This window comes from Corvus hawaiiensis, chromosome 7 (genome assembly GCF_020740725.1).
Source record: "Corvus hawaiiensis isolate bCorHaw1 chromosome 7, bCorHaw1.pri.cur, whole genome shotgun sequence".
NCBI classification, from domain to species: domain Eukaryota; kingdom Metazoa; phylum Chordata; class Aves; order Passeriformes; family Corvidae; genus Corvus; species Corvus hawaiiensis.
Window position 1 is genome coordinate 34,427,038 of NC_063219.1, and position 18,543 is coordinate 34,445,580.

At 36.9% G+C, this 18,543-nt stretch overlaps 1 protein-coding gene across 1 annotated transcript in view; it reads right to left on the minus strand.

Annotated features, from left to right (window-relative positions):
* Nucleotides 1–18,543, minus strand: part of DARS1 (aspartyl-tRNA synthetase 1) — a 37,817-nt gene that overhangs the window by 15,785 nt on the left and 3,489 nt on the right. Inside the window, exons 3-7 of the mRNA XM_048309108.1 lie at nt 15,320–15,412; nt 10,212–10,314; nt 2,285–2,387; nt 943–1,023; nt 434–493 (exon numbers count right to left, since the gene is read on the minus strand). Of these exons, the coding sequence (XP_048165065.1) occupies nt 434–493; nt 943–1,023; nt 2,285–2,387; nt 10,212–10,314; nt 15,320–15,412 (440 nt within the window). The remainder of the gene's footprint in view (nt 1–433; nt 494–942; nt 1,024–2,284; nt 2,388–10,211; nt 10,315–15,319; nt 15,413–18,543) is intronic.

Genomic DNA, 18,543 nt, shown 5'->3' on the forward strand with positions numbered 1-18,543 from the left:
TCAAGACATGCATTAGAGCACCTCAACTGCCCATTAGAACTCAGAACTTCCATCTTATACTTCAAAACCAAGCTCTTTACAGGCTTTGGATAACAAAAACTACATCTGAGAAAAAACGTCTCTAAATTGTCCCTATTCAGTCACCTTTGACTTTTGCAGATAAAAGCCTGGATGTACATGGCCACATGTCAAATCGTCAGTGTTTGCCTTTGAACTACCAATATATGCTCTTTAATTAATGTCAGCAAAGGCGAACATTTAGGATTCAAAAATCCTGTGCTTTCATAATACCACGCAAAACCACAAAACATGTTCATTTTTCTTCTGGCCAACAATACAATTCCATCAAATCCTTGACTTTTGTTGTTCCATGGATTAGAAATATGAAGAATAAACACTTGAAGCCAAGCCTGCAACACTGCATGTTCCTTACCCTCAGATCAATGATTCTGTTGTCCAGTCTTGTATCTTGGTTTACAGTAGCTCTTCCATCCTGTGCAAAAGCACATGGTGAATACACATACATCCAAAAAATAAACAAAACCAAAACTTCAACAAAACAAAAACCACCCTCTGGCTAAAAACCAAAGGTTAATTCTGTGTTCAGCAGAACTTCTATATCATTCTAGAGAGAACATACAGCAAACTGGCAGCATAGCAAAGTTTAAGGTGTAACTTCCCCCACAGGTCAGAGGCAGAACCCAACTATGAGGATGCAGCAGACACACACAAGACTGGAAAGTCTCTGGTTTTGACCTTCTACTGCAGTTCAGCAGACATCAAAGCTATAGAGATGTTGAACACGCTTCTGGATACACAAAGGAAGTAAAATGCAAGCCTAACAAACCCCCAGAATCACCGCATTAAGGAAGTTGCCTGGCTTTCGTGCTTTTGTTCAGCTACAAAGACAATAAAAAGCACTTGAGGATGCAAAGTTTTCACCTCCTCTCCTTCCACTTCTGGTCGAACAGCATCATCCAGCTGTAAGGGCAGTCGGGGTTCAGCTGAGCTGATCACATAGATCTGAAATTGAGAAAGAACAGAAATAGCATGGGGTTCTGCTCAAAAGGAGGTGTGATTTACAAAAGGATATTTCTAGCAGAGACTTGAAACAGTGTTTGCATAGGCTGCTCGCTCTAAGGCTGTGATTTTATTCCAGTACTTGAGATAGATACATGGTGCATTCTCCTGACAATACTGAAGTGCTTAGTTCTTGCTTTCCCTTTGAAAGATTTAAAGTATATTTTTTTTTCTACTGGGAAGCACCAAATTGAGCAAGTTCAATCGAGCCTGAGGGACAAGCCTTTTGAATGCCAGCTCCGAATATACCAAATCTCACTGAGTTTTAGGTTCTGGTTCCAGCAAGATCATCCTGTTCTTCTCCTTGTTAATGTATTATTTACTTATCATCTGAATATAGCTGAAAGAGCTGTTTCAGATTCAAAAATTTATGAGATACCTAAAATACAATCAGAGAATGAAAACCACCTTGCTGTGCCTTACGGTCTAGTATTGCTCATAGAGCAGCAGTGAATTTGATGTTCTTTCAGAAAAATCAAGCATAGGATAATCTGCACACATACTAAAAAATGTTTCTTCAAAATCTGCAGGTTTTCCCCAATGCTGTTAGCTAAAATTTATCTCACTGCCATAATAGCCATTGTGCTCTCCTCCTGAGGCGACGGTGTTTCAGCTGTATTGTAAGCATACAGTTTAGTCAAAAACCTTTACAAAAAAAAGGATATTACATAAAGGTTTAAATATGCTTTCTATTTAAACAAATTATAAAGTTACACTTCCTCCACCCCTACAGCACAAGCTCCAGGAACTTTAGATTTCAAAAGCTTCCATGTAAGCCAGTGAGAGTTTATTTCTGTGAGAATTATGTATTCCAGTCCATTGTATTGAGGGGAAGATTGTAACTCTGATAAAGAAGAAACTTCTGACTTGCACTTAAAAAGCAGCACATTTTATTCCAGTATCTGCTGCAGTTAAGAATCAAAAACTAGAATTACAAGCTTTCCTAGCCAAATTGTTCTAGTGAGATACTTTATTTTCATAATTCAAATGGCAGATAAAAATAGGAAAATATAAACTCCAAATATCTTAAAACCAGACGTGTTTAATTTTTACATATAATATGCTGAAATTTGTAGTTTAAAGCAGTTTATTTCTCTGGCATGGGATTCCTTACTGACAAAGTTCGTATGTGTAGACAGACAGACAGTCTAAACAGATAATCTATCAAACAATTAACCAGTGCTCCATTTGCTCAGAAATTTACCCTTTGAACATGAAGCTCAACGTCTTGCTGAGTACAACTTCCGATTTTCTGATATGCTTTCCTCACAACGCCTTCTATGTCCACAATGCTCTCTTTGGTGATGCTAGCAATAAAGAGAGGGCAGAAAGCTCAGTAAGTTCCATTGCACACTGCAGCACATCACACTGAGCACCAGGACATTCATCTACTGTATGGACTGCTGAACAACAGAACAGAGCTAAGGATCTGGAGTTACTTTTAAATCTAATAACTGAATAATGAAGGAGTTTGCTAAAATATCCCCAGCCACAATAAATTCAAACTGGGATGGAAAACTTGTGAGGGAAAGAATTATGATTAAGTTCAGTGCTTGCCCATTCTCTGTGTGTGTCTGTGTTTATACATAAACTGACAAGTGACAGAGCCCTTTTTGTAGGCCACAGACACTCTTCCATGTGTCAGCTGATGCAATTATCTGCAAGATGTGTCTTCACCAGCACAACAACAAACTGAAGGGAAGGCCTAGAACTGAAGGGGAAAATCAAAACTGATTCGGCTTGTTTAAACTACATGACTTGTTACTGAAAGATGCAAGATGCTCCAAAGTCATTTCTCTGTGACAGGGGACATCCTAATTGCTCTCCACTAACAGTCACTAATAGTACATTAAAACACCACACACCATCCTGAAAGTCTTTCAAATATTTGATATAAAGTATGTGTGCTATAAGCAAACAGAAACAAAAGGCCCAAGAGTCAGAGGTGAGAAAAGAATTTGGATGAGCAGTTTTTATTTACGCATTTAAGGGACTGGACTTCAAACCAGCACTTTTCTACAGATAATCTCACCCTCACTGGAAATATATTTTCACTCTGTCTCTCTTTTAGCTTACAAGAGGCCAAATATCTAAAAATGTTACTTTTTAGGAAAACTAATGTTCCAACCAATCTTTCACTTGTGAGGCCGCCTTGAGAAAGCTGAAAAGCACTTTCTGTACATCACTTGACCACCTAAGCCCTTAGACAGCAGGAAAGTATCAGGTCCACAATTTAACTGCAAATAATAAGAGGTGAGTGAGGATGTCATCAGACAAGTTAGCCATTGCTGAAACCAGCAAAGCAAAGAGCCATTAACAACCCTCAACTTTAAAAAGCCAGCGCTTTTTTAACTTGGCAGTAAAAATCCTGAAAAATCTGATGATATTCAAGTAACAGTGGAACATTCAAGCATCAAATTCTCAAAACCTAACAGTGGCACTATAAGTAAATTCCAATTAACTAAAAAATAAAAAGCCAAATTTGAGTATTTTAGCTGGTTACGCTATTTTTTGATGGTAATATTTTCAGGTGGTAGAACTTATTAGCTGCTCTAAAGTTAATACAGACCAAGGTGCTTCATATGCTTGACTTACTTAACCATTAGGTAATTCCATATACTGCATTAAGTTGGTGAACAGTGTGTTCTTCTGGTGCATTCACACTTTAGAAGAGCTACAGTTGCTCAAATCACAACTAAATTTGTACAAAGCAGAGGTTGAGAGCAAGCTTTAAATAAGAATCCACTTAGTTATGGGTGAGCCTCCGTCTCCATTATTTTAGCAGAGGCAACAAATATGAGAAAGGATAACTGAAATGACACCAAGTACTTCCAAGTACGTTCTGTAACAAATGATTCTGTTTAGAAGTCCTTAAAAAGACTGTGGAACCAATACAGCACTTTGGATGCAAGAGAACATGATCATCTATGAGAATATATCATGCTAAATCAGCATTAAGTACAACTATAAATTCCTTTTGCTTTTCCAATGTGTGAATGTTTAAAAGAATTAAAGTTTTACTCTTATGTGAACTTTTTTCCCCTAAACAGTTCTCCTCTATCTGTTTTTCCCACTTCCTTTTCCATGTCAACATTTTGGCAAATGTTCAGAAGACACCACTAATGATATGACTAGCAGTGTCTTCACTGAAAATACCAGTTTCTACTCTCCTGAATAAAAGCCCTCTCACTAATAACGGCAAATAATGTTTCAAACTTATCGAAGGAAACTCCTTGCACAGTGAAAAAGAAAATAATAGTTAAATATAAATGTGTTGTATGATGGATTCATAATTAAGATTAGTAGACCCGTGAAGAAGAAGTGCTAGCGAAGTCTGTACAGAGCTCTGATCAGAACATGCAAGGAATTCAAGACATGGAAAATGGTATCAGATGAAAAATACAGGAAGAAACTGACTTTTACATCACTGTAACTGCAATATTGCTTTGCAAACTTGCATAACAACTTTAAAACTTCGCACGTAGGATAAAATGAGCTTTCTCTCCATCTCTATGCTGGAGTTGCAAATAAAACATGTTTCTTGATCTGGAACATATTTAAAAATGTAGCATTCCTTAGTCGTCACATTTGCCATAATTTTAAGATGTATTTTAACTGAGTTCCTAACTGTGTAGGTCCCTGTAACCAAATATTCGAGTAATTGCCTGGGCACACAAAAGCACTAGGAAGGTTCCCACTGCGTGTGACCATCTTTGTATTTATAAACATCCCTCATCTCCTCTAAACTTTCATTTGATAATTTAAAAATGTGCTTTTCCTCATTTAAACTCCACATTTAATCTGGTATGGAAATAAAAGCTTGTGTTTTGAGCTCTGTTTGAATCATACTCAGCAAGACCTAGAGCTGGAAGTGTCTGAAGTGCCTAACACTGCATCAAACATAAACTACAGAAACCTGGAAGGTTCTGCTTTGATCCCAACAGGTAGTTCCTGGGATGTAACTGAAATAGCATTTTCAGTTCAAGTCACAACAAGAAACAAGATGTTTTAACAAAATGCCAGTAACTACAGCAAAACATTCACCACAGCAGCAGGAATAAGTAATCTGGGTGATTTTTGATAAAATTCCCCTGGGTAACAAAAATCCCCCAAACACCAATAAAAGTGAACAAGTAGCAGAAAAACATGGCAAAGTACCACCATTTCCATTAAGGATAACATTTATACCTGTAATTAATATTACCACAGAGTAGAAACTAAATTAGGATGCATAAGGCATTAAGAAAAGACAGATGACACCTTTACATTGTTTAATCCAAGAAGAAACTATTTTAGTATATAGATTCATAAAATCCAACAATAAAACATTTTCCTGTATAAAAAACTACTTTATGTGTAACATTCAAAAAAATCAACATTATATTTACTGAAGTGTCCACTACATGCCTTATGTCCCTCTTAATTAGCTGCATGTCTATTAGCCAAGACTTTCTCTTTTAACCACAGGATTGCATTCTTGTAGATTTTATGACAACATCTTTCATCAACACCTTCATGTTGCAAGCTGAACCCTACGGTGGCCTCCCAAAGTGAATCACAATCAACACTTTCTTGGTCAAAAGTCTGAAGAATAGGAAGAAACTTGATTATTTATAGACTTTAAATAGAAAATGTTTTACTTCTTCTATAGCATCTATACTTATTGTGGTATCTTCTTGTTTTTTTCTTCAACACCTTTCTGTAAGCAGACTGCATAAATTATATTAATACAGTATTAAAAATATTAAATAGTTGTAATAAAACATAATAATCAATGATCCTTTATCTGAATGCCAGTGAAAGTGAAGGCACTGGTTTACTTTCAAAAAATGAGTGCATTTTGTAAGTAATTAAGAACATAAACATTTTATACCCAACAAGAACAACTGTAATCCTGTCTGCACAAATATAGCAAGTATGCAAGGAGCCCCCTAAAAGGAAATTAACTGACATTGTATACAAGAAAGCCAGGCAAACACCTATTCTTATTCTCTTCATCCTAAAAATATAATGATCAGTTTCCTATACCAACATTCTAACACTTGGTTAAACCCAGATATCTTCCGGGGAAAAAAGAAGCCAAATTGCTTTTAAAGATTTTAAGTAACAAAATCCACAATGTATTTTTAATAATCTTCACAAAAAAACCTACACTTTATTTTCCTTCTAAATTCCCCTGACTTCATCCTCTGTTTATTGCATCCTGTCATACCTTTGTATCTGCAATGTAAAGAACCCCACTGGCAGAAAATCTTCCTGCATAGGCACCATCAGACTGGGATTTAAATTATTTACTAGCTTCTTTAGGAGAGAACAGAGTTTTCTTTAGTCTCACAGAAGGCAGATTTGCCTGACCATGTATCATTTCATCTTGCAACTTCACCATCAACCTTTTCCAATTTGACATGTATTCAGACAGAAAAACAACAAAAGTGGACAAAAAATTCCAGAATTGCCTAAAACCAGGCACATGTTATATTAATGGCATTTTATTCCTCTTTTCCAAAACTGAGAGAACTGCATGGGCTCCTGTCATGTCAGTTATCTATCCCAATCTCACATTTCTCTCTGTACTTTTATATTTTTTAATTCTGAGCACACACAAAATCTGACCAAATGATCACAAAGGCACAAATTCACACTGAAGAACATTGAAGTGATTATTCTAAAAGAATCCTGCTTACTATACACTCCTGAATCCCTATTTACCAGTCCAATTTCTGTGTCACCAGCAAACTTAGCTGCAATTTGACATTTTCTTCCAGTCTTCTGATATAAAAATTAAACAGAAATGTATAAAGAAAATATTCTGCAATATTCAGCAGTTTTCCTGGTATTACCAATTTATCTAGCTAAAGAACTACATATATTTTTCTACATTGTGAATTATTTTCATACAAGTTAATATTTTTTTCCCTCTCCATTTTAATCTCTTTCCTGCATTTTTACTCTCTAGTCTACTATGAAGAGCCATCAAGTTACTTCCTGTGCAAGGGCAAATTTTTTGAGCGGCTAAATTAGAATCTGTTAACCACCTCTCCCAAGTGCTCTATCAGCTCTGGCAGTGGGGTGTCAGGAAAGGCTCAATGCTGATGCGGAAAAGGAGAAAGAAAACCAAAACCAGCCACACCCAATGCTTGATGGAAAAAAGCAGGTTGATAAATTACTAAGATAAATTACTAACTGGCACCTCTGCTGTCTAAAAGAGACAATTAACTGTTTCTCTTCTGCAGCATCCCTTGCTGGGCTGTATTTTTTTTTTCTGATAAAAGACAGAAGAACAGTTCCACAGCTGCCAATCCAGTATCTCAACTGGCTCTGCGCTATGTTTGTTTTGCAAGTTCAACTAGAAACTTTCCAGGGTTTAACACAAAGAAATTTCTTTATAAGCCTGAGTGAAACTACTATAAAGTATCTTTCACTATAAAGAACTCATATTCTAATGATAATGGAAGTAATTATTCTATGAATGTTGTTGACCACAGAACATTATGAAAGTTCTTGGTTTCCATGTGCCAATATCTACAAGAGGAACTGGTTTGTTTATCATTTATGAAAATCTGTACCAAAAAAATGCTCATTATTTAATCAACTGACATTAAAAATTCAAGATCCAGAATTTCACAAAACATTTTAAAGAAAGTTGTGGACACAGTATGAAAATATGAGAAAATAGCATGTGGAAAATATAGTTTATGCACTATCAGTGAAAATATTTAAAAATTTAATTGAAATTTAAGATATTTAAGTTAAATGTTTTCTTCAATAATGTGTATTTCCTCATTTAACGTGTAGGAAATGAGATGATAAAAAAAGACACTGAGAAAGGCAGGGAAACAGGATAGTTATTTTTAGACACCTAAGCGCAGCCTCATCTGCTAGAAATAACGAGATCATTCCAAAGCAGGTGAAAGGAGGCAGGAAAGCGACTGAGGACAGGCACGTACTGGGACTCTGCTTCAGGTGCTGCTGACACAGTGACCCCACGTGCACTCAGGAGCCAGGAACAGCAGCAGCCTCTGAAGGACAAGAGGCAGCTGCAGTGACAACAGCAGACAGAATTGTAGGAGATCAAACACTGGAAAAAGTGAGAGCATGGCAGGATATTAATAAAATAGGTTTGTTGGTGGGAAGGAATCCTGAGAAGATGGCTGCGCTACTGGTGTTAAAAAAACCAAAAGCAAACCCCCAAAAGAAAATCCAGAAGGCTGTAACAGAGACAGTTACGCCATTCAGAGAACATGATGATGAGCATGCAAGCATTTCAGAAGCACAAATAATAAGGAAAACACGAATGCTACAAAGCAAGTAAGGCTGAAGTACCAGGATTCAGCTAGCAAATGCTATCCCAAAAAAGAAGCAGAACGAAAATTCAAAACACTATAAATATCATCAGTCTGGCTGTTCTGAGGAATTCAGGTCTGCCTCATCAAGAAAGTGGGGAGATGACAGGGAGTTGGGAAGAACCTAAGGATGAGGTTTCTGCCTGGTTTAACAGGTCACTGCTGCCAGAGAGAAAGGAGCTTTACCCTCTACTCTTTCCAGATATCCTCTTCTACCGTTTACCACTCCTTGTTAGCTCTGGACCTCCATAACCTAATTTAAATCACTAATCTGGCAGAAAACTAATTGAGTAAAAAAAGATCAGTGAATTATAAAAAACCACAGCAGGTTTACAAGTGGCAGTCAGCATATGGAAAAAAAGAGTAAAGATCAACTTCCACCTCATGAACTCCTAACCACTAAGAGATCTACCAATCATGAAGTGTAAGAAATTCAGCTGTGGAGGAAAGAACCATGAAGAAAACTAAAAAAGAGAGATATATTGGAGAGAACTGGAGAATAGAAGAGCGTGCATCACAACTCTGAGAGTTATTCCACTGTTCTGTAGCACAAGTTTTTCGAGGAAGTACAGGCACTGACTGTTGGGAGTTTAGAGCGAGATGAATTAGGGAACAAGTACATTATACACTTAATTCTTTTCAAAGATTCCAAGCGCTGGAGAGTACAAATCATTTCATGAAGAAACAGAACACTTCACTTTGGCTCATAAACACCTGTGAACAGCATGTTTCACACTGGCACTGCCAGCACTGAGCACCGCCAAACAACAAACACTGCTGGTTCTGTTTTCCCGTTGCCTTGAACCCCATAAGCAGAAGCATTATCCCAACCTTCTTAACTTGGCTTCTGGAAGTCTCTACTATAATGAATCCTTCCCCTCCCTGACATATTGAAGGTTGAAGGCTGTAGCACTTTTGCAGCTAATTAGTGGGGGCTCCCTTCCCAGGCATGAGAGTAGTGCCAAGAACTACACAGAAGCAACTCAAGTGCCACATGTTAAACATATTCTGCACCGAATAAACTGCACAGAATTGATCCACATTTCTATTTGTGAACAAGTAGATACACATTATTAAAAGCTCTACTATAAAGCACATTTGTCACACAAGCATATTTATCACAGGACAACCTGAAAGCACAATCTTGGGGCAAGTAGAAGGGAAAGGTAATTCTTTATCTTCAGGAACAAAACAAACCAAATAATTGAATTCAAATTGCTTCAACAAACAGTTTTTCAACTGGCAAGTCTATCACCCCTGCCAAATTTTTTTTAAATTAAAATTAACATTCTAGTGCCAAAAATAAAGTGTAGATAAGTGTAACCCAGTGCACGGAAGCTACTTTTAATTTCTTCAACTCAGTAAGCCACTTGCAATATGGGACTTCTTCACAGCAGTTCTAAGTGTAGAATGTATTACTACACTGTATATGTCTGGTAGAAGAAAAACCCTGAACATGTGCAGACACACACCACCACCACACACCAAATGAAGTGTCCCACTAAGCTCAGCTTGCCAGACTTTTTGTTAGCCAGCTTGGAAGAAAATGTAGGTTGTCTATGGCACGAGAATGCTGCTTCAGCAGTTCAGAATGAATTTCAAGCCTGTTCTCTATTTTATCTTTTGTCAGTATAATGTATTCAACGCAATAGAGAGCTGACAATTTAAATAACTACATTTTAAAACAAACGAAGCATTGATGTTAATGTGTGAAAATGGTCCCAACCCCTGGGAGTCCTGGTTCCCACCATTGTTTACTCTGACAACAGGATATAATTGCTTACTTACTTGGCAGCAAACTTTACCATCTGCTTGCTTGCATGCTGTCCCACAGCCACAAGAGCCTGGATATTAAACTGCTGCTGACGCAGGACTAAGAAACACTGCTTCCCTGAATACAAAGAGAAACAACACAGGTGTATTAAGGACAAGTTACTCGAGGTCTTTGTGAATGAGAAAAAATACTTTACTACTTAAATACAAACAGAGCTCTTAAGAGTGTGCGTCTCTCTCTCATTCATCGCTGCCCCCCCTCCTTAAAGCTGCTTCTAACTTCTCAGCTGCACATGTACACACACACACACAAACACTGAGATAAATTAAATAATCATGCCTTACATCTATAAACACTTGAATGGACATTTTCTAAAAATAACAGTAAGCCTTCCAAGATAAAGAGTCTTTAGACAAAAGAAAAACAACAAACCATAACTTTTAAAGTATCTTTTTCTTCAACTGCAAGAAATGTATCATACTTTTCCTTGTTTCTTTGCTCACAACAAGTTCAAGTCTAAATTATTTTTAAAGATGTTTTTTCTCATCTTCTCAAATCAAAGCTGCAGAGTTCACTTTACAAAGCTGCTCTGAGAGAAATAGGCTTGATTTTGTACCACAAGGACTAAACCAACAATGTTCATTCTATAATACACCACACATTCAGAATGAAGGGGAACAAAAGGAGTATTGATTCTAGTGAATGACAAGAACCTAAAAGACCCAATTAAAAATTCCTGTAAGAGCAATTTATTCATGAACAGCTTAGGGAAAAAGAAGTTAATAGGAATTAGTAATAATGTACAAAGAACTTAGTGCATTTTGTTGACTTTTAAAATGGGTGTTTCCAAGTCAACAAAGCTCTTTCTAATCTATTTAGCTGACAGTTACAATCATTTCATACCGCTTCTCACATCTCTAATTTATTCCTTAACTTAGTTTTAAGGAAATATGGTGATTTTAGATGCTTCTTCCTAGACAAAAATTAGCAACAAACATATAACTGGTGTACCAGTATCTGATAAAGGCACCATGATCACTTTAACTCCAAGTTCTGACTCAGAATGCCGTAACATTTCCATTGAAATGGTGAGAATAGGAAGAAGCCAGAAGTTTTGTTATAGACAGTTACTTCCCTGTTGTTGACTCAAACTCTAAACCAATAAGCCAAAACATGCCTAACTCGAAAACTGGCACTAAAAAGCCAGTTGCAGTTTTCTGCAGTTTGTAATTAAGCAGATTACCGTTCCTGACACATAGCTACAGATAATTCAAGAGTATCAGAAAATAAATGCAGAACCCTTGACACACAATCTCATGGAAATAAAAGCAAACATGGGAAACTAGTACAAAATGTTATTAAATATTAATTATAATTATTGGAAATAACTGATCTTGTCCTACGACAAACAACAATGCAACAAGATTAATTACGTATTTTCAGAAAACAGAGTACAACTATTTCTGTATTCCAGAGGCTGCAATATCCAATATGGTACAGATGCATGTATTTCTTGCAGGCAAACATTAAACAACAGATTTAAATTAGAAAAATATAGGCTGTGTTTCAGATTCAGCAAGTCAACAAAGAAAGGACAATTTTTCCACAGGACATGATAGGCTGAGTTTCTTCAGATAAGGCAGTCATATCTCACATCTTTGACATCTCAGTATTTCTTACAGAGCTGTTGGATATAGTATTTCCTAGAAGATAGTATTTGTCTCCATGAGTTTAGTGACAAACAATTTAGCAAAACATGATCAAAGTTTCAGCAATGATGTACTAGGTGTTCAAACAAAAACCGCACAGTTGAAGACTGCTACGACATCTCTCAGCTATAAAACAGTGAAATAATGAAGGGACCTGCTGTCATAGGATCATAGAATAGTTTGGGTTGGAAGAGACCTTTAAAGGCCATTGAGTCCAACCCCCCGGCAATGAGCAGGGACATCTTCACCAAGACCAGCTTGCTCAGATCCTCATCCAAAAGTCTGGCAGTTGTACTCAATCCCAAACACTGGAAGTCTGATCATTATCTGCATTATAAAAGGACTCAAATGTGTTTGCCATGAGTAACAGTAGCTGTTTTCATGAAGGAAGAGTATGTTTTGCAGGACACAAACACTTCTAATCACACAGAAGATAAGTGATCAAATGGAGTTCACTCAGGACTGGCTAAAATATCACAGTCACAAAGATTAAAAGAGGGACGGGAACTTTTCCTGAGAGAGCTGAAGCCATTCAAAATAAAGTATCAAAAAGACCAGCCATAATCAAATCCAGCTCATGCTTAGAAGCCTTTCCAGATCAAGAGATGGGAAAAAGGAAGCATCTGAGTGAGAAAAAATTTGGACAATGGGATCTTCTCCATGTGTTTCCAAACATTTATGTGGTGTTCAGGTGAAAAGTATAGCACCAACTTGAGTCACATTCAAAAGTAAACTACACTAAGTTCCTATTAAAAAAAAAAACAATATCATGTCCCACAAGAATGCCCAAAAGATGAAAGTTTCAAGAGAAATTTGGTTAAAATTATCTGACACAGTATAATGCATAGAATGTTCAGACCCTGAACAAGTAAGAGAAGACACCGAAAGGAGAATTCCATCAAAAGTAAGCACACAGAACAACCAGTAATCGATCGTTCGTCTTGGATAAAAGTACCAAATCACACAAAACCTTATGAAAGAAAAGGATATAAGGAAGTAATGTGTATAAAGAGGAGAACATTTTGGTCATATAAATTAAATGATGGTTACATACATTTGCCAGCAAAGAGAAGACTTTACACAGTTTATTATAAAACTTGGCCCAGTATTTAAATTTATCTTGATGGAATTCTTATTTTCAGATGTTTCATAGACCTATGCATTCATAACCCAAAATCTAGTTCAGGTCTAACATTCTGCACAAGCCCCAGCTGCCTGGCCAAACCCAGACAACTTCCCAAGGGGTTTTCAACGATAATCGTGATCAGTAGATTAGGCTGGCTTTAAAATAAGGCCAGAAATAACATTTATTCAATCTATGATACAAGCCACAGGGCCCTGTGCACTTTAATTCTGGTACAACACACAGAATTTCCCAACACCCCATTCTTTACACATCCTTCAGTTAATTTCCATCAGACTCCATGAGTGACTCGCTATATGAGACAGCTGGAATCTGCAGTTGTTCCCATTAATTTTTTTTGGTTTATTGGTCAGAACCAGACAGGGTTAAATAAAGGCTACGTTGGTTACTTAGGAGTCAAACTCAAGTTTCTGAGAAAAACTAAAGCTTGTTTTTATGAAAGATTCTCCTGTTTCCTGCAAGGCTTTCCTTTCCACAGTGGTAGGAATAGTGCCATGTTGTGTGTGGGAAAGACTAAGATTACTTTTTACTCTTAAACATTTGCTTTTCTTGTAAGATTCTTTCCCCAAAGCTTAAGTAAACAAGCATATGGCATTCCCTAGCAGCGCTCCCTGAATGTCAGAATTGTTCTGTGTTGTCAGACCAAGCGGTAACAAGAGACACCATCAATAAATTCAGGACATTCATGCCCATGATCAACTCCTTCTGCTTTCATTCTTCAGGTTGTGTTAAAGAGTTTTGAAAATAAGCAGTGTTGTTTCATCAAAAACAATAGTGAGGTCAAAGTGAAGGATTACAACAGCTTCTTTTAAGTTAATACTGCCTTGTTACAGAGATATTACTGTGTTTGAAGTAAACATATATATCATGCAAGATACCATGAACCAATGTCATACACAGACAGCAATCAACAACCATAGAACTTTACACTGCTTTCCAGGTCCGCATAGACACCTGCCTATAATATCCTGAATTCTGTTAATAGCCTGAACTCTTCCAATAATTGCAAAAGAAAAGCCATAAGGATACTCTAATTCATATCCTGACAGTAACATTAGTAACATTTAAAGCAGATGGAGTGTCTCCTGTCTGAACAACTTCATGTCGTAATGACCAAGGCTTTCACAGCTTTTGGAGTTGACAATTTCTTTAAATAATAGAGAGATTTCCATTTCCATTACAAAACTATTGAGGACTCCTTAAGTTTAAAGATTCTAATATAAATTAAAATATGCATCATATGTATATATTTGAATGCAGCTCCTTATTTTAACCAACTGCAGCACAGACACTACTCATTAAGAGGGACATGTTTTAAGAACATGAATTCTCAAAAAGAGATATGAATCTGGTATCTTCAACAATACTTGGTACTGGATTCTCGCCCCTAATTTGCATCATTCCCAATTTTAAGACTACTGTTAAGTTTCATTTGTGAAGATAATTTCTTTATGCTTTTTTTTTTTTTCAGTTCTTGGAAAGACAAGTTATTTATATCTACAGAGCTGCCAAACATAACCGAAACCAGCACAACAGTTGTCAGCATCTGATGTCAACTGCAAAGGCCAAAGCCTATTGAAGTTTGCATATGGCAACCTGGTCTCCAGGGGGAACTTCTGATTCCAGGGAAGAAATATGGCTGTCAGACAGCCAAGTGTGACAGCCCACACTGCTGAGAACCTATGAAAGGGTTTTTCCCCTTTGTCTTGCTAAAGAAAGATGATGCTTCTTATTTGAAGTTCAAATTGATATAATTAGATACCAGTATTCGAAAGTAAGAATTCTGAAATTTTAACACAGATTTTTGTTTCCTGTCAAAGAAAAGGTGTGGTGAAAATAGTCATGTGCAGCAGAAGAAATATGGTAACAACTGATACATTTATAATACAAGCATGTTTTAGTGTAGAAGCTTAGAAGTGCTTTATCTCACAACTATGAACACCTTAAAGAGAATAATTACATTTTAAAATTACTATTATTTACAATTGTCTATCTGGTATTTAGCAACACAGTAAAACAAAAATTTACTTTTACTACAATAACTGATTTCCACACAGCTAAACCCAAAATCTCCTTTTCCCTCTTGGGAAAAAGAGAGGTAGAAAAAGAAAATAACCAGTCAAAGTAACATTGAGGCAACCCTGAGTAACCAGGTGGCAAAGTTTTCTTGAATGCAAGACATAAGCAACAGGTCATGAAAGCACAACAAACATTAAGGTTGTACTAATGACATGAGGAAATAAAACCAAAAACCCTGGAGGCCTCTCACCTTTAGCTCTGCTGGTGTGAATTCTGCCACGAACCCAAACCTCTTCATCAGCCTTCTCCACTGTCAAGTCTTTTATGCGAACCAAAACTCTATCTGAATTACAGAAAAAACCACACATTTTAAAACAGTTTTGTTTTTTTCAAAGCAAAACATTTTTCACTTTAAACTCCAAATACACTTTCTATCATGGCTATTGATAAAATTGATAATAAATCCAAAACATCACTTTTTGTATCAACAGCATAATTGACTTACTGAAAACACACAAGATCCCATTTCCTTTCTTAGTGACTTGTACTTGATCCAGTAGCTTTAAATTACTTCAAGCTTATTTTTGACTTATACAGCAGGGTCAAACTGCACTTTACCAACAGCAAGACTCACTGTAGTTCACGGATGGCAGAACCCATAATGACTACACTGGTTTTGATAGGACTTCACTGTACTACCCGCACTTACTAGTCTGAATTTCTGCTGCCTAAGGGACGTCTGCCCTGCTGCACTTTCAGGGTGAAAGCTGCCATGTTGAACCCAGAAAAACAAAGGCTCAGAGGTGACATGACTGTTCTCTGTATCTACCTTATATAAGTAGGATGAATATAACCATAAAATAACTATTATTTAAAATAAAGAACAGAAAGAAACCACATATAAATGTGCATTATAACTTTTAAAAGTTTTATTTTGATTAAAACAACAGCATTTTGGAACAACGAGAGTATTACTGTGTAAAACGGGTAACATTTATTTTAGGAAAATCTCTTTGACAACCTGATCAAGCACTACTATCACTGTCAAAGCGAGGACTGATTAGAACCCTTCAAATCCAATGAAGCTACAAAGCTAAATAACAACAGGAATGCATGGCTTGGAAAGGACAGACTTTGGATAGCAAATGGAAAAAAAAAGTAATCAAGGAAAATATTTTTAAATAAATCAGGACTTTAAAAATTGTACACAACCATTATGAACTGACAATATGCTGGTGCATGCCACTATTCCTTGTATGATTCTGTTGTATGATTCTTTCCTCAGAGACTTCTCTCTCGTTTCAAATTAACATTAAATTTGCTAAGACACTTCCACTGTAAACTTCTCCTGCCAGAACTTTTCCAAAGTTTCCGGAAAAAAACTCTTTTGCCCACTCCAGGTTACCATCTGCTGTTCTGGACTCCTTCCTTCTGTCTCTGAATACCAGTCACAGCTTGCCCTGCAAGCCTGTTATTCTGCACTGAGGATTTTAGGGGATTTAAAACTTTTATTAGCTTATGTCAGGGCAGTGCAGTTCTTTCTTCACAGACACATATCAAATCCAGAACAGAATGAAGTGCACAGAGAAATGGGATAGGAAATTGACTCAAATATATTCATGAAGTGTGTATACGTGTGGGGGGGGGAAGGGAGAAAGGGGAATAAAGATGTTATCATTTGCCAGCAACTGATATTCAAACTTTAACAGTGTTGTACTATAGGAAACATGCAACCATCACAATCCACAACCTTCAGTATTTCCAAGAGTGATATTCAGACAGTTAAAATTTTATCTCAGTCAACTTGAAACTGTATTGTTACAAACGTTAAAACATTTTCTAGGCACAAGCATAAAGACAGAATGAGGTGTTACACCTTTTGTGGATCCTTAGTGTTTCAGGAACCATTTGTATTAGATAAATATTTTTTTAAGTCTTTTGGATACCTAGTGGTTCATGTTTCACCAAGAGTAAACAAGACACATTTAACACAAAAGTTGTTATATTGTATTAATTATTAAAAAACATTTCACCTTTCATAAAAAGGGTAATAAACAATATCCACAAGAAGACATCATAAAGCCTTTTTTTCCAGTAGCAGATCACAGAATCACAGCATGGACTGAGGCTAGGAGGAGCCTCTGGAAGTCACCCCACTGAACCCCGTTCACAAGCAGGGTGACATAGTACCAGCTGTCCAAGATCATGTTCTGATGGTTTTTTAGTATTTCCAAGACAGGAAACTCTTCCTGGGCAAACCTGTACCAATCCTTGGTCACCCTCACAGTAAAAAAGAGTTTCCTGATGTTCATTGTGCCCACTACGTCTGTTCCTGTCAATGTGCTCCACTGCAATGAGCTGGATATAGCAACTACACCACTTCGTTTCCCTCCTCCCACATTTCCCAAATCTCATCTTCTTTCTCTCTCATTTCTAAAATGCCAGTAGGTCATGATGTTGCCTGTATTTGTGAGTGTAAGCAACCATTTGTCTTTGTCACTCGTTTCCTCTTGTCCAACCAACGCACTGTATATTCCCTCTGCACTCTTGGTATACCATTTCACCTGAATTCCTTTCAGTTCATTTTTATCGCTTCCATAACAGAAATGAAACTTCTTGCTTTCACCTTTAAGGTCCTTCCAACACTTCTCAGATGATCATCTACTTGTTCTTTCGCAAATGCAAGCTGTACTCACACTTTCTGCCCTCTTGCCAATAAATTAAGTGCAAAAATAAAAGATGTTTTTAATTTTGCTACAGTTGCAGTGAAGACAAGGGAACAAAGATTTTAAACAAAGTTCAAACACAACACTCTGTAAATGTGAAATTACGCTTTCTGCCCCAATTCAGTATTCAGGCTATCTCACCTTTACTGCCACTTGGAGTCATGTTTATGGGGAAGCTGTAATTTTTTTTCCTTAATGTACAGCCCAATCTCTTCTTTCCAACATACTAAATACCCTTATTTTTCTCTCAGAACTCTAACCTCTTCTAAACAGGGGAAAAGAGGGTAAAAGTCCAAAAAGCTGTGTGGGATACATAAAACAACACTTTTTCACCTCCAGACCCCATTCCCTGCCTGTCACATCAGCTGTTTACTAAGATAATTTATCCTGCATCATGGAATTTTGAACATTATGACCAATATTTCTGTTGCCTCTGTGAAGTGCCAGTATCTTTACAATACCAGAAAATTTTGAAAAAGAGAAGGCAAGTTTGACATAAAAACCTGAAAATCAAAAGCAGCATTAGAAAAGCAGCATTAGAAAGCAGCTTCCAGGGAAGGTAGATGAGATAACGGGACTGAAGGGAGAAAAAAGGAATGGCAAAAAATGGAGTTTTACTATCAGGCAGGAAGGACCTTAAAACCTGACATGATGGGAATCAAGAACATCAGATAGCCAGGGCAGCCAACATAATCAGAAGGAGGACTTACGTGGGCCAAGAAAGAAGGCACAGGTATGTGTGAGCTCA